Here is a 14,414-nt window from a genome sequence, read left to right on the forward strand (position 1 = left end):
AGCGGCTCCTGGATGGCCAGGCAGAGAAGTTTCCATAACAGACAACAAGTAAAGCATCTGTGTTTTCTACACAGTTAAATTCCTCCTGCTTTCTCAGTAGGATTCATAAATCTCATCTTGCAAGGACATGTGTCTCTTCCAAAGGAACCTGAGAAACTTATATGTCAGATCTTAACCTCCCAAAAAATAATGAGCAAGACATTTGCAGGAACTTACTGAAAATTCCAGCACAGTTCCACTAAGTCAGCGGTGCAGCACCCTGGGCTCAGTTTTACTTTCTGGAAAGCAGGCAGAGTTACAGACACTTTTACCTCAATTACTGGAATGGTTTTGACTAGAGGCAGTATTAAGGCAATCACCAAGTCCTGGTCTTGCATTAAGATTCTTGTCTTCCTTGGAAGGAGTTAGCAGCCAAACCTGAAGCTAGCCTGTGATGACTATATGAAAGTATTTCTGCACCCTAATTCTACTCTCTAACTCACTAGACTTGATTGCAGATTCCCCTACATGTTATTATTTAAGTTTGCGGCAAAATCTTCAACTAGGAAAAGAGAAAAATGACAGAGGGGGGAAGGGAGGAAGGCTGGTCTTCTCAGCACTCCAGTATTTCTTTTAGCCTCAAACAGTTTAGCCTGTTTGAAAAAGACTTTGTATTTTACCTGCTCCTCTCTAGGGAATCAAGCTTTTTCATGTGTTCAAGTAATCTCATGAAAGCATGAGCAGAAGGACAGGAAAGTGAAAACAAGACCTCCATTTCAGTACAGACTGGTTTGAAACTCTCCCTTCAAGCCTGCAGAGCAACTGCATGACACTGAGGTATGGCTCTCAGCTGTTCAGACCTTCATGGGAAAAGGCACAGAAGAAGGCCTTGACATCCTAGAAAGTGCAATGAAAATTAAGTTAGAAGTACACTTACTTATGTTTTCTCAGGAGAGATAACTATGAGATAACAAATGGCCAAGCTTTACTTTGCCCTTTCGTCCTAAAAAAAGAACTCTCTTTGGTAAAATCTCCCTAAAATGCACATCTATCTATCTGAAGGACACAAAGGCACTTCAATCATCATAGTCAAGAGCCCTAAGTTCCAGCACAACTTTCACCCACCTTTCAGTTTCACTAGCCCCCCTGTGTAAGGAAACTGCTTACTAACTTGCATTAGTAACTGCATTAGCAAGATGAACACAGGGTATGAGATTATCAAGGGAGTCAGTCCTGAATCACTTTATTGTTAGCTGGAGAATTACCATTACATTCTTTAAATGTGTTCATCCACAAGACAGGCTAGGGAATGCTACCGTGCTCATACAGGGAGCTGTGAAAACAGGTACACAAGCAGGATCAATTAAACTCTTAATCCTTTGCAAGCCTATGTTTTTACCTTTCTCAGTCACCACCCCCTGCTGACAAACGTATGAGAAGATGAAAAGCCCAGGGCATACTGCAAGACATTTTTTTTTTTCCCTGTTAGAATGAAGGACCTGTAAAAAGAAAGAGGAAAAACCCCCCCACAGAACACACATGAGACTGTGGTCAGTCTACATCCTCCCTACAGTGGTATTCTGCCACAACCACACATTATAGCATTAGCAACTCCCCTCTTTCCCTAGTGATGCTGCTTTTCAGTCTTCAGAATAACTCATGCTATGACCTATATTTATCCAAACCTTTGAGGTTCCAGAAACACGCTCCAGTAGAGAAGAAAAAACCCCAGCCATCCCTGCCTCCTCATTCAGAGGCACCAGAGAGACCCTTTAGAGGTCTCAAACTTCTTTCCCGCAAGGCTGCAAGGGAGGTGCTGCAAAGACTCCTCATCTCGCTCCATGGATCATTCATGTGCATGATCATGATCTTTTCTGACATGTTTAATTACTACTTGCAGATACAACAGCTGATTGGCAATTAGCTTGTCATCAAAGACAGCTTGTTTGTAGGGCAAGAATGGGTTAGAACATTAATACTGTTAGTCTTGAACAACAGTAGATAGTCCTAGAGGTTCTGACCCTAGAGATTAACCCAAAGTTTCCAAGAATAATAAAACTAAAGAGATGACAATTTCATGGTGATTCAGAAGAACAACTTACTCAGTTTTATAATTGCATTGCGATGGTATGATATAGCACATTAATGTGCTACAATGAGATCCAAAATAAATCAAGCATAAACAGACAGGTAGGTAGACGCCAAAATCAGAAGTACAGAGTTATTTTTTTAAATAAGAAAAGAGATACTGTTTGGTAAAACTTCTGATCTAAATATGGTAAAGACCATGGCCATGTTTCAGAGTTCTGCTTTAAAAAGAAACTGAACCCTTGAACATTAGGATTCCCAAACTTAGGAACATTATTAGGATACCACTATATAGAAATATTTTACATTGACAGAATAATTTGAGTCTTAAATTAAGAAACAACATTAGCCAATCTAGCCATTTCTCTGTGGAAAGCTGCATTTTATTTTGTGTCTCCTATTCCTTCTGATCAAGTAACAGCTGATGGCTAAGCTGCTCCAAGTGAAAAAAAGATACAGTGTTTCCTGCAAGATCAAGACTCTTAGAGTAAAAATGAATGACAGAACTGTGTTAAATGTGCAGGAAGAGATAGTTACTATTTTAGAGAAACTCCATTTTCTCCTGTGCAGTTTGAAAATGGAACTTTGAAGCGGACATTTGGAAAAAAATTATCTGTGACCTTATCTCCAAGGAAATATTTGCTCCAGTATATACTGCCATCTAAGTGAACTAGAGGAATGTTAGTCTTTCTGGATAAGTATATCAAGTATATACTTGTATATCAAGTATATTACTAGTAAAGTCAGTGAACACCTTTTGCCTTAGGTAACTACAAATGCCCAAAGCAGATGTCAACATCACCTAGGAGTGATGTCATTATAGTAAGAACAAGTTAGTTAAGAGGAATCAATATTTCAGTTATGAATGTGGTGAACTTTCCAGATCACTTTTCATATTAATATATGTAGATTACATTAATGACTGAACTACAACAGATGCTGAAAAAATCTCCAGCCGCTTTTGGTTAACAGCAGCATTCTTAGGCTACTTCATTTTATTATCAGCTGTAGAGCTATCCGAACCAGCAACTGCATGAAAGCTAGTTTACAAATGAGGATCAATACTATGATTTTAGTGGATAACAGAGGAAATGTAGTAAACACGCAGCAACAAGTTGAAAGCACTTCAGAAAAGAATAGGCACAAAAAGTGAGATGATTAACAGTGAATCAGTAACAAGGCACATTCCCCTTAAGGGAACTCAAAACAGATTACTTAAATGAACAAACTGCGAAGTTAATGTAAGAAACTGGCACTGCAAGTTTATAAACAGTTCTATTTAGGAATTAGAGACAAACAAAATAAACCTAAGTTGACATATTAAAAGCTTTTTCCACAATTGCAGGCACTGGAGTAACAGTTCTGCTAAGAAAAGTCATATCTTCAACACATTCACAAGGTACTAAAAGACACTAAGTTCTTGTCCTTAAGATAGGATAACTGTGCAAGATGTGAATATCCAGCATGCCCTAAAGTTATTTCACAAAGAAGGAAGTACTAGGAAAGACAATATTGCTTTGTACCTTTGTTGTAACCCTGTATGTAATATATGTCTCCATTGTGCACACATGTTTTTTGGGATCATCAACAGTAACAAAGAGGTCTCTAGTTTCCACATCCAAGTCATCATCCAGCTGCAGTCTGTTGAGGAGAGATGAGGAGGAGGCTGGGCTAGAAGTGTCCACGGGTGTGCCATTGGGCAGGCTGAGATCCTGTATTGGAGAGGAAAAAAAAAAAAAGGTAGTTTTTAATAAGCTTAACAGAGTCAAGGTAAAGCATAGTATTTTCAAAGACACCACAGACATTACAAGGGTTGTTTGTTTCATCACCTCGAAGGACCACCCTCTTCCAGGACATCTGAGCAGCACACTAAAGTCTTCGAGCATCGAGCTGAGAAGAAAGCACATTATAACTATACCTCCCCTAAGTACAGCACAACCTGCTTTCAATTCATAAGAAAGGACAACATTGCTGAACCTACAGTTCTTGGTAAGACTGAGCCAACCTAGACTGAAAGCAAAAAAGCTAGGCAAATCAAGAGACCTACTTATAACACAAGTTTCAGGCAAAATGGCAACAGTTGGCTGGAAGGCTGGGATGGTTTCAGTAATGAAACTTACTGGACGACGTAAGCTTTCACCTCTGGAGACTCCTACAGTGGAGGAAGGAGCACCCATCCAGTCCATTAACTTCCATCCATGTTGACAGCAGCCAGAGTCTGAACTGCCATCACTGCACTACAGAACAGTCACAGATCATACTCTCCCACACAGGTGTCTAGGCACACCTCTCTGTTGGAGTCCTAAAGGAAAAGAAAATACTTCTTTTTCCTTGGAGAGGTCCTCATTCCCATTCTCCCAAGCCTAAGAAAATCATCCAATGCCTAGAGAAGACAGAGGCCAAAAGATCCAGCAAGTTGCTATTTTAGGAAGAAAAACACAGCAAAACAACTTTATAGCTAACTTGGTACATCCACAAACCTTCGAATCTCACACTTCAATATAAACCAACTACTCTGCAGCAGTAGTTATTGCAGTTGCATAAATATCACAACAACTTAACATCTTCTTTGCTCTGGTTTTGTAGCAGAGGGAGCTGACAACTGTTTGACAAGTTGTATATAAGAACTCCTAAGGATCAATGGCCCTTCTTTTCAAAGAAGACAGAAGGGTTTTTTGTTTGCATCTTTTTTGTAGTAGCACAGGAACAGATTTATCCACAGAGTGATTTCCCTTGTTGCTAAACCGAGAAACATCACTACAGCTAAGCACCACATTAACTAGATGTGTTTTAGTTACACAGTTACTTCCTAGACCCAACTTGACAAAACTGTAAGTGACTAGACAAAACATACCATCTTAGCAAAGCAATCACATGTTGACGAGATCCTCTCTGTTCATCAGTGCTCCTTTAGCCAAAGGTACAGAATCACAGGCAAGAGCTTTGAGCTTGTTACATACAAAGGTCACCTTCTGATAATGGCTAAAAACACAGCTAAATTTCTACCAGTCATTGTCACAAACCATTCACAGGAGTACTGGAATTTCATAAAGAGCCATCTTTCTGTTGCAGTACTGCAGAACCATGGCAGCATCACTCTTCACCTTGAGGGCTGCCTTATGAAGTAGACAAAATAATTGTTTAGACTAGACATTTTGGGAAAGGGGTAATCTAACTATTGTCTACTAACTGAGGTTAAATATGTTCCCTCAGCTAGTGTACAGAAGCATCTGCCTACAAATAGATGGTTTCAGATTTAACTGGCAGGTGAGCAAGACAGAAAGGCAGAAACTCATGCGCTCTCAAGAGAGCAAAAGAGCAGGAGGAGCAAGGCACAACTTGCCAGATCAGACATGAGGTAGACACTTCAAACTACACAGGCATCTGGTTCAGACTCAGCATAGGAGGAACATGTACAACAGGAGGAAGCAACGGCACAAGAACTCAGTAGCTAAGAAGTTCTGTTGAAATTACATAATCAGAAAAAGAAGTAGATAGAAGATGGCTTCAGAAAATCTGCCAGTTCAACTAGACAAGAGAATCTGGCTGAGCAGAGTAAAAAGCAAAGCAAACCTTGGGATACCACAGTAGCTGGAGACAAATCTGTTTCTGTTTCCAAAGGAAAAGACAGCTCATCATTGCTCATGTGCCTTAAGCATTAACATACAAGTTGTGCTAGAACTGCAGCCAGTAATGTTCTAAGCTTCCAGTATGACAATTAACTTGCAGAAACAGCTTAAGCCCAGTTCCACAGGAGATATCAAAAGCTTGTAATAAAACTTTCCAAAAGAGAGCTTCGAGTATATGATGGAATCTGCTTAAAATATGAGCATCTAGAAGAAGAACCAAAGATGGATCTTGCAGTCAGTTAGCTGCTAGCCAGTTAGCATGAAGTTAGCACTTCCCTCACTAATTCTCTTGGGAAGTAACAAAATCATACAAGATGTCTTGCACATTTTCAGCAGCACAGAAGTCTGTGAAGGTTTAAATTCACTTCATTGCACTTGACTGTACTCTTGCAATCATGGGTCCTGTGGAATGTCTCAGGTGTTAAAGGCTGTGATAGTTCTATCTTGGATGAAACACTCCAGACCTACATCAAGTAAAGCTTCTGTACCAGCAGTGGTTCAGATCAGCAGGGTGGTGGGGAAAGGAGAGATGATGTGTTAGTGTGCTGTACTGCCTCATCTGCAAGATCCTCCTCTGGCAGAGACAGCTGGCATCATACCCTAGCCATACTTGGCTCCTTTTCAGTAGAGGAAAGCCAACTATTTCTCCTCCTGAAATGGTGGAACCTCGTAGCTAAGTGCACTAGAAACAACACATAGAGCTGCTGAATCCTTGTTTAACAGTAGGCAGGATCAGTTTTTGCTGAAGTCTTAACACTATTGCTAGAAAGAAGCAAGAGGCAGGCTTTGAGTATGACAGCAAGATACCTCAGGTTGTAATCTTACCAGCAGAGCACCTCCCTATCACATTAACTGCTCCACTTTTCTTCCATGGAATTGGGGATTTTTTTTTTCCTGTTTGGGAAACAAGTCTGTGTGAGAACCCCGGGATTGATTCAGGGGTCTCGTGTGGTGGTAAAGTCTCTCCTCCAACCCGTGCTTCCAAAGAAAAACTCCACAGCCTCTTGTTGTTCGGTCTCAAGGCAGTTTATTGCTAGCTATCTAAAAGATTGTCCTCACCCGCTGCGGCTGCTTTGGTCTGTGGCCCAGGCAGAGGCACACACTCTCCTGACACCCTCACTGTCCGGTGTCTCCGTCGTCTCTCTCCCCGCCCAAAGCTGCTACTATCTTCTATATGATATATTACGTGTTATATGTTTATAGATTTTCCCCAATACCTACTATCTATGTTACAATGTGCTTTTCTACTCTAAACCAATCTGTGAATGCCAACATCACCAAGAACATGGAGGTAAGGAAGAAGAAGGAGGAAGAACAGGATCAGGCCCACTTTCCTCCATCTTAGAACTCCTGACCCCCCTGTACAAAGTAACACCCCCCTGTACAGGTATTAAAACCCCCCTGTACAATACTAAAAAATTTTACCCTCTAATTTGTGACTACTTTTACTATACCATCTAACTCTCTGTGACCGCTTGTTCCACCCTCAAATTGGTAATTCATTCCATGGTTCAAACTCAAAATCACAGCTGTTTTCAACTGTCTGCCAGGGTCTAAAATGCTTCTGACCAAGGCCTGGAACCTCTAAAAATGTCTGAGGGACATTTTGGGTTCCGACAAGTCTGCACCATTTGTTTTAGTCTGTGTTTACCACAGAAAGGAGCATGTCCTGCAGAGCCTAGTGGGAAAGGAGATATGCAGCCACCTGTGTTTCTGCTTGTTGGTATAACTATCATACCCACAAGCATCTGAAATACTGGCTAGTATTATCCATTTTATGTAAACAAGCTGGCAAGCTGTCAGTGCCAGTGGATCATTCATCAGCTTCACCTTTAGTGTACCAAGTAGCTGCCCATCCACATTTTAAGTACCTCTCGAAGGTGCTATTATTAGAGACCAGCACAGTCCAAGTCACAGCAGGTGATACTGCTTACAAAGCCTTTTGTCAAAGCACCTGTTACTCGCCAGTCAGTCTGCCATAAAGCTGAGCAGTCCCACAGCAGAGAGAAGGGGAGGCTGCTCCTAGTTAGCCAGGCAAGGTGACATGGAGGACATGTTTTGTCAAGACATTCTTTACGTCTTAGCGAGCATCCATAAAGATTTTCCAAAGTTTCAAAGCTTTTTCTAAAGTAAAGAATAAAGATCCTTGTCTCTGTGCCTCACTGCCTCAGGACAGTCTCAACAGCTTTGTCATCTGTTGAAGTAAGTCAGGTGAAGGTGTAGCAAGGCCTGGATCATAACCTATAGTTGTTATAGTGTGATATTTGGACTTTCAGGCTCATGAGCTACTGGTTCTTGCATACAGTTGTGAAACAACCACAAGGTCAGGCTCTTCATGAATTCCTATGAAGCTCAAGACACCTGAATTTATGAATACAGAAGACAGACAATTTTAGCAGCACATGTTTGGTATCCTACAGCACCAGGCAAGCAGAACCTAACTGCCTGTGTTGGAAATGCAACCTGACAACTATGCAGCCTGCTATCTGGTAAGGTTGCTTCACATTAGTTTGCTAACTCATGCTCTCCAAACACCTTGACTAGTCAGCCTCCCCAGAAACAAATATTAAATCTATGAAGAAGTTAACTTCATCCAAACATAAAATTCAACTGATTTTTTTAAACTAGAAGTCTGCATGTGAGATTCAAAACGAGTTGGGAAGTTTTCAACTGCTGTCATCTTCTCCCAGAAGATTTTCCACAGCTCCATCTACAGAGCAGTTTGGATCCACATGAAGTAGAAACTTCCAGAGCTTGGTATTCAGTCTTCTGCATGGCAGCCTCCCACCATGGAGTAGCTTGCCAGAGAAAGTACCCAGGACTCAATGCTTGAGAGTCTAAATTTCCACAGGTATTGTTTTATTGTGAAGACAATGGAGTCTTCTGCTGAGTTACAGGCAGTTAGTTAATATTATAGTTTCCAGAAACTGAATGCTAGTTTTTGCCTATCCTGCCTGAGCAAGTGTACAGCTTAACCAGATAGCTTTGCTGTCAAAGCAGCAGTCCATGAGGAAGCAGATGTGGTTCAGCCAGGTCTTCCAAGCACAAATAAACTTGCCTCTGCAAAGAGTTACCCTGAAACCATTATGATGCTGTGGGTGCACTGCTCCCATTCAACAAGTATTGTGTGACACAAAGAGACCTTTAGAAATGTTGCTGTTTAAGAAGCAAGAGGTGCACTTAACCCAAAATACCCCTGCATAACTTAGGGACCTGAGAGCTAGGCCTATACTGCTCTTAGAAGCCCATTGCTTCACTTCCAAAATTCAAAGTGCTGTACATTTTCTCCTTCTGCTTCAAGGTGTTCCATTGTTTTTTGCCTTTCATTTCACAGAGACACAATGACAGACAGAGCCATGTTAAGCAAACAACAATTCCACAAAATTACAGCTGTGTTTTGGAACACTCTTATCTCCATATCTTCAGTACATGACAGTAAGTCATAGCAGAATGGCAGCCAGTGACTGGAAAACTGAAGTGATTTAGAAATAAGCATTCCCGAGGGCACTACAAAAGCTTACATGAATTTGGCTTTCACAGACCTTTTCATAACACTCCTTGTCTCATCCCAGCAAGTGTTGGATGCAGGTATTTTTTGTATAGGTCAGCTCCATGTAGAAAGAAAAAACACTTCTGCATCCTTCAGTACACCTAGATTAGCTCATCTGTGCACAGTATTCTATTAGAAGACCCACCTGTTTGATGAAATTTCAGTCTACGCAAGACTATTATTCAATACCAGCTAGATACAGAAGAAGAGAAGAAAATGCATTTACTTCCCCTTTATGCATGTTCAGATTCCTTCTCTATCAGGCAGCAGCATCAGATTTTGTTTATTAGAGGTCACTTCTGTTTCTTCACGTGTCTGAGATAGTACATGTCCCAGGCTCTGGCATTTGCTTTTGAGCAGTTAATTTAAGGCACCAAACTGAGTAGAGAAGGGAGAATGCTGTGGACAAAGAAGGGATGGAAAGAACAAGGCAGTCATGCTCATTTTGGTTTAAAAAAAATAAAAAAAAAAACCCACAGTTAAATGCCAGAACTCTGTTAATTTCCAGGAAGAAGAACCATGTTCCTACACTGATCCACAATTAAGACAGTGCTAAGTTGTTGTTTGACAAGAACTGTGATAATCAATGTGAAGAACTGTGATAATCAATTTCTAGTCTAGACCTACCCTCCTGGAAAAGGGTAAGTGGTTACATGTGCCAGCTCCTGATATCCTGCTCCAGTAATGGGAAGGGATAGTACAGGTTATGTGGATGTACTCACAAGGAACAAGATGATACTTTCCAAAGCAATCAGTGGTTTCCATTATGATAAGCATCTAAAATCAGACTGTAAGGTTGAGACCATTTTAAGAGCAATACAGAGTAAGTACAAATCAGAAGGAATTCCTCTCGCTCTTAAAATGTGTCAGTAGAGGAGAAACAATGATGGGTTGCTGAGGACCCAAGCCAAATTTTAACTTCTTAGCTGTGAAGGGTATTAGGAACCAAATCTGTGGGCTCTGCAGGGTCAGGCAGAAAGCACCCAATTTAACAGGACCATGCCTCATCTCTAAAGTTTCAAGAGTACAACTGGTATTTTGCTCAGCTAACCAAAAATCTACTAGACCAATTTGCTCTCAGAATATTTTAAATAAGCGTCCAAGTACAACATGCTGCCAAGCCACAAGTCTGGTGACTTTGCTCTGGTGTTCATAATTTGAACTAATATTTCTGCTCTGTAGGTCAGAGTTGGCTAGAGACATGCTTCCCAGCATCCCTGAAAAAAAGAGAATTCAAGATGTAACAGCTAATCATGATGGCCTGCGGTTTGGCACCATTCTTGCTTATACAGGTATCATACTTGAAATAGTGCTTCTTTGCCTTTCAGCTGGACAGAGAAACACTGAAACAAGCTTCATAGAGGCACCACATGGTTGACACAAGCCTTTTCCAAGCCTTATCATGTAGGTCACAGGATTCTCACCTCTTTTCTAAGGTTAACAGCCAAATTTCATAGGATTGATTATTTTACTTTGTGGTTTGTTTTCTAATATGTCATCCCAGTTAACCTAAACAGAAGAAGAATGTGGGCACAGGAACATTCTGGCAAACAGCATTTTCAGCAAGAGCTATAAATTATTTCATACCTTTGTTGCTAAAGCCTTTAGGGACACAGTTACAATACAATTTAGTTTCAGCATTACTGCACACCAGGGCAAAAGAAAGTGTCAAAAGAAAGTGTCATGTATCACATCACACTATCTGTTCATACAGTCAGTCTGGCTATATGTCTGTCTTCTCACAGTCCATAAAAACTTGGCTTCTTTCCCTAGTCTGAAAGGGGAACTCTGCAAATCCCACTCTAAACCTAAATATGGTTCAGGTTAGACTCTGGAAATCAGGAATGTGAGTGGTATCTCATAGATGTTTTACAACAGTTTACAACAGTTAAGACAAGTTTTTCAATAGTAGTAATAAGCCATGTAACTGTGCTGCTTTGTGCATGAAAGGCCAAATGCCTTTGGAGTACAGAAGATGAAAAGGGTTATTATTTGCAGCAGACATTAATAAGACAAAATGTAAAGGTATAATACACGTTTTGGACTTATTAACTGCCACGAAGCTCACATGTACACCCCTAAATCCTTTGGGCAGGAAATAAAGTGCAAGGAGTATCTGCAGGATTGCCATAGCTTCCTTACTGTGGCAAATGTCAAGGGATATTTTAACACATCCACAGGATGAGCTATTCTCTTGAAGTAAGTAGTTTCAGATACAAGGTCAGCTCTCACATCTGTTTTTAGAGCACTTGAGTCCTTGCAGAAGGCTGAATCTGTCTTCCCAAGGAAACTGCCAGGCTGGCAACTGTGCAGCATGAGTAGTTCAGTTGTGTTTAAGCTGTAGAAAGTAGTATAAAAGTGTTTATGACCTGATGGGAGTTTAAGACTTGAGCAGACTTGGATGCTCCTTTAAAAGAGCTGGAGGTTCCTTTGTCTTTCTATGGTTCTCAGTGGTAGGCAACAGGCACCAATTCCAGCCTATCTTCAGATCTCAAAGGCCTTCATGAATGGCAGAAGCTACATGACCTTGGAAACATTTAGAAAATAATGGAATTTATGATCTTTACTTCTGTTAAGTTCCATGTCTGTATGCAAGGACTTCGTTCCAGTAATATAATTTGTTACACGGATTCTGCAGTTGTGTGCACAAAAACACCACAAACCATTTCAACATGTTAAAGAGCCTTGTCAACAAACAAGGCTAATGTGCTCCATGTTTTGTTTACATCTTCATTTTCAGTGTTGACCTTCTAAACAGCAAAGCAGCAGCCAGGATTTCAGACATGAGTAGGAAAACTTGAATCCTGCATATGACTAGGAATCATACCCAATCCAAGAAATCAGATTTATATCTGATTACAGATGGAACAGTTTACTAATCTTGTTCAAACTAAACTTCCTTCTAGAAACATACAGTTTTGTGTTAAAGCTCTGCAGATATACCATGCAGAAGTTTGGGGGTTTCTCGTCACTCTCTAGAAGCAGGTTTAGTTACATCTGTTATCTAGCTACCTAGTGTCACCAAACTGTTCATTTGGCTTTTGAGAGCAAACAGGAATATGCTGGGGTTTTTCATTGTGAACAGATGCAAAGGGTTGAGGAGAAACAGAGAAATAGGAAAGAAAGAGATAAGAGGGCTGGAAAGCACTGTAGTATCCTGGGGAATATTTCATTTATACAAGAAAGAATATGCATACACTGCAATATGGGTTCCCTCATGTTCTCTGTTTCAGATGAGTTGCATTAGTTTTCCTGACACAGAACCAGTGAAGATTTTGTGAGAGCAAGTCAGGCTGACAAGGTATCACTGTGTGAATAACAGAGGCCAGAGGCAAACATACTTAGAGGGGAGAATGCATGTTTGCATCTCATGCCCTGGAACAGCTGGAGGAGTGTACTCTTGGAGAAGCTCTCAGAGTTAGTTTATGCAGGTGCAATTTAAGCAATATCCCTCTATCACATTTGCTGATATACAAGACATTTTCCAGCAGAAAGGCATTTGCTCTCAAAGGGATAAAATAAACAAAGTTCTTATCTGCTGAAAGAAAGAAAAAACAACCCTAAACCAAAATCCCCACAGCATGACTGCTTCAGTTGCTGCATTGAGGAGAAAAACTGAGGAAATCAGTATTTCCTCACAGTAAGAAAATTATCTATAGAGACTGTTGGACTTTTGTATTGGATTTGCATAGCCTGGTTTCTGGTAGCAGGGGGGTTACAGAGGTGGCTTCTGTGAGAAGCTGCTGGAAGCTTCCACAGTGTCCAGCAGAGCCAATGCCCGACAACTCTGAAGATAGGACATGCTGCTGGCCAAAACTAGAGAGGTTGGTAATGCCTCTCTGATAACATATTTAAGAAGAAAATCAAAAGAAAGGACTCACAGTTTTTCTTCTAGTCAGAGAATAGAAATGGGTGAGAACATGTGAGGGAAACAACATGGAGACACCAAGGTCACTGGAGAAAGAGAGGGAGGAGCGCTGGAAGAGAGGGCTTCATGCACCAGAGCTGAGATTCCCTTGCAGGCCGTAGTGAGACCGTGGTGAAGCAGCTGTGCCCCTGCAGCCCGTGGGGATCCACGAGGGATGCAGAGATCCACCCAGACCCTGTGGAGATCCACGGGAGATGCAGAAATCCACACAGAGTCCATGGGAGAGTGCCCATGCTGGAGCAGGTGAATGCCTGGAGGAGGCTGTGATCCAGAGGAAGACCCCATGGAGAGAGAGGGCCTGTGTTCCAGACTGGAGCAGCCTGTCCTTGGAGAACTGCATCCCGTGAAAAAAGTGACCCATGCCACAGCAGTTTTGGGAGAATTGTCTGCCTGTTGGGGGAGTTCACGCTGCAGGTGCAATATGGCTGCTGTTCGTGAGAGTGGACCCACAGTGGAGAAGTTCACGGAGAGCTGCCTCCCGTGGGAGGGACCCCACGACCTCACAGGGCAAGGACTCCTCTCCCAGAGCAATGTAAGAAAATCTCAGTGATGAACTGACCAAAGCCTCCACACCCTGTCAGCGGGAAAGAGAAAGTGGCTAGGGGGAAAAAGGTGTTTTAAGGGCTTCTTTTACTTCTCATTATCCTCCTCTGATTCTGTTAATCATAAATTCACTTTGCAACTTAAGTTGAGCCTGTTTTGCCCTTGAAGTGTTTTCTCCTGGTACTTATCTCAATTCATGAACCCTTCATTAATTTTTCTTTCTCTCTACAGCCCAGCTATGGCAGGGGAGGGTGAACAAACAGCTTTCATGGGTGCCTGGCATTGGGCTAGTGTCAAACCAAGACAACTTGAGATGTACAGACTAATCTATCTAGAGAAACATCTTTTAGTTAATGGTGTAGGCTAATCACAATCACAAAGGCATATAAACACGGCTTCAAGTGAAGTATACTGATCAGGCTAGTCAGCTACACTGGAAGTCATCATACAAATTGTGAAGAGGTCAAGATGATCACATACAATAAACGGCATTGATTAAAGGTCCACAGATTTTCTGGGCAACAATCCAAAACCCACAACTTCATCTTGTCAGTATTCAAAATTTTCACTCAATTTGCCTTATTCTAGCACCTAAAAACCCAAAGCAAAGGTTCCACCCAGAAAATCATGGGTATCTATTATCTGGGTAGTCTATCACTACCAGATGCCACCGCTTTCGCCACAGAGTTAGCTCAAA

At 41.4% G+C, this 14,414-nt stretch overlaps 1 protein-coding gene across 1 annotated transcript in view; it reads right to left on the bottom strand.

The window, feature by feature from the left end:
- The window catches only part of SNX30 (sorting nexin family member 30), a 49,340-nt gene that overhangs the window by 25,886 nt on the left and 9,040 nt on the right, over positions 1-14,414 (bottom strand). The window contains exon 2 of the mRNA XM_002188232.7: positions 3,591-3,779. Coding sequence (XP_002188268.4) covers positions 3,591-3,779 — 189 coding nt within the window. The remainder of the gene's footprint in view (positions 1-3,590; positions 3,780-14,414) is intronic.

The sequence above is a fragment of the Taeniopygia guttata genome, chromosome Z, assembly GCF_048771995.1.
Source record: "Taeniopygia guttata chromosome Z, bTaeGut7.mat, whole genome shotgun sequence".
NCBI lineage: Eukaryota > Metazoa > Chordata > Aves > Passeriformes > Estrildidae > Taeniopygia > Taeniopygia guttata.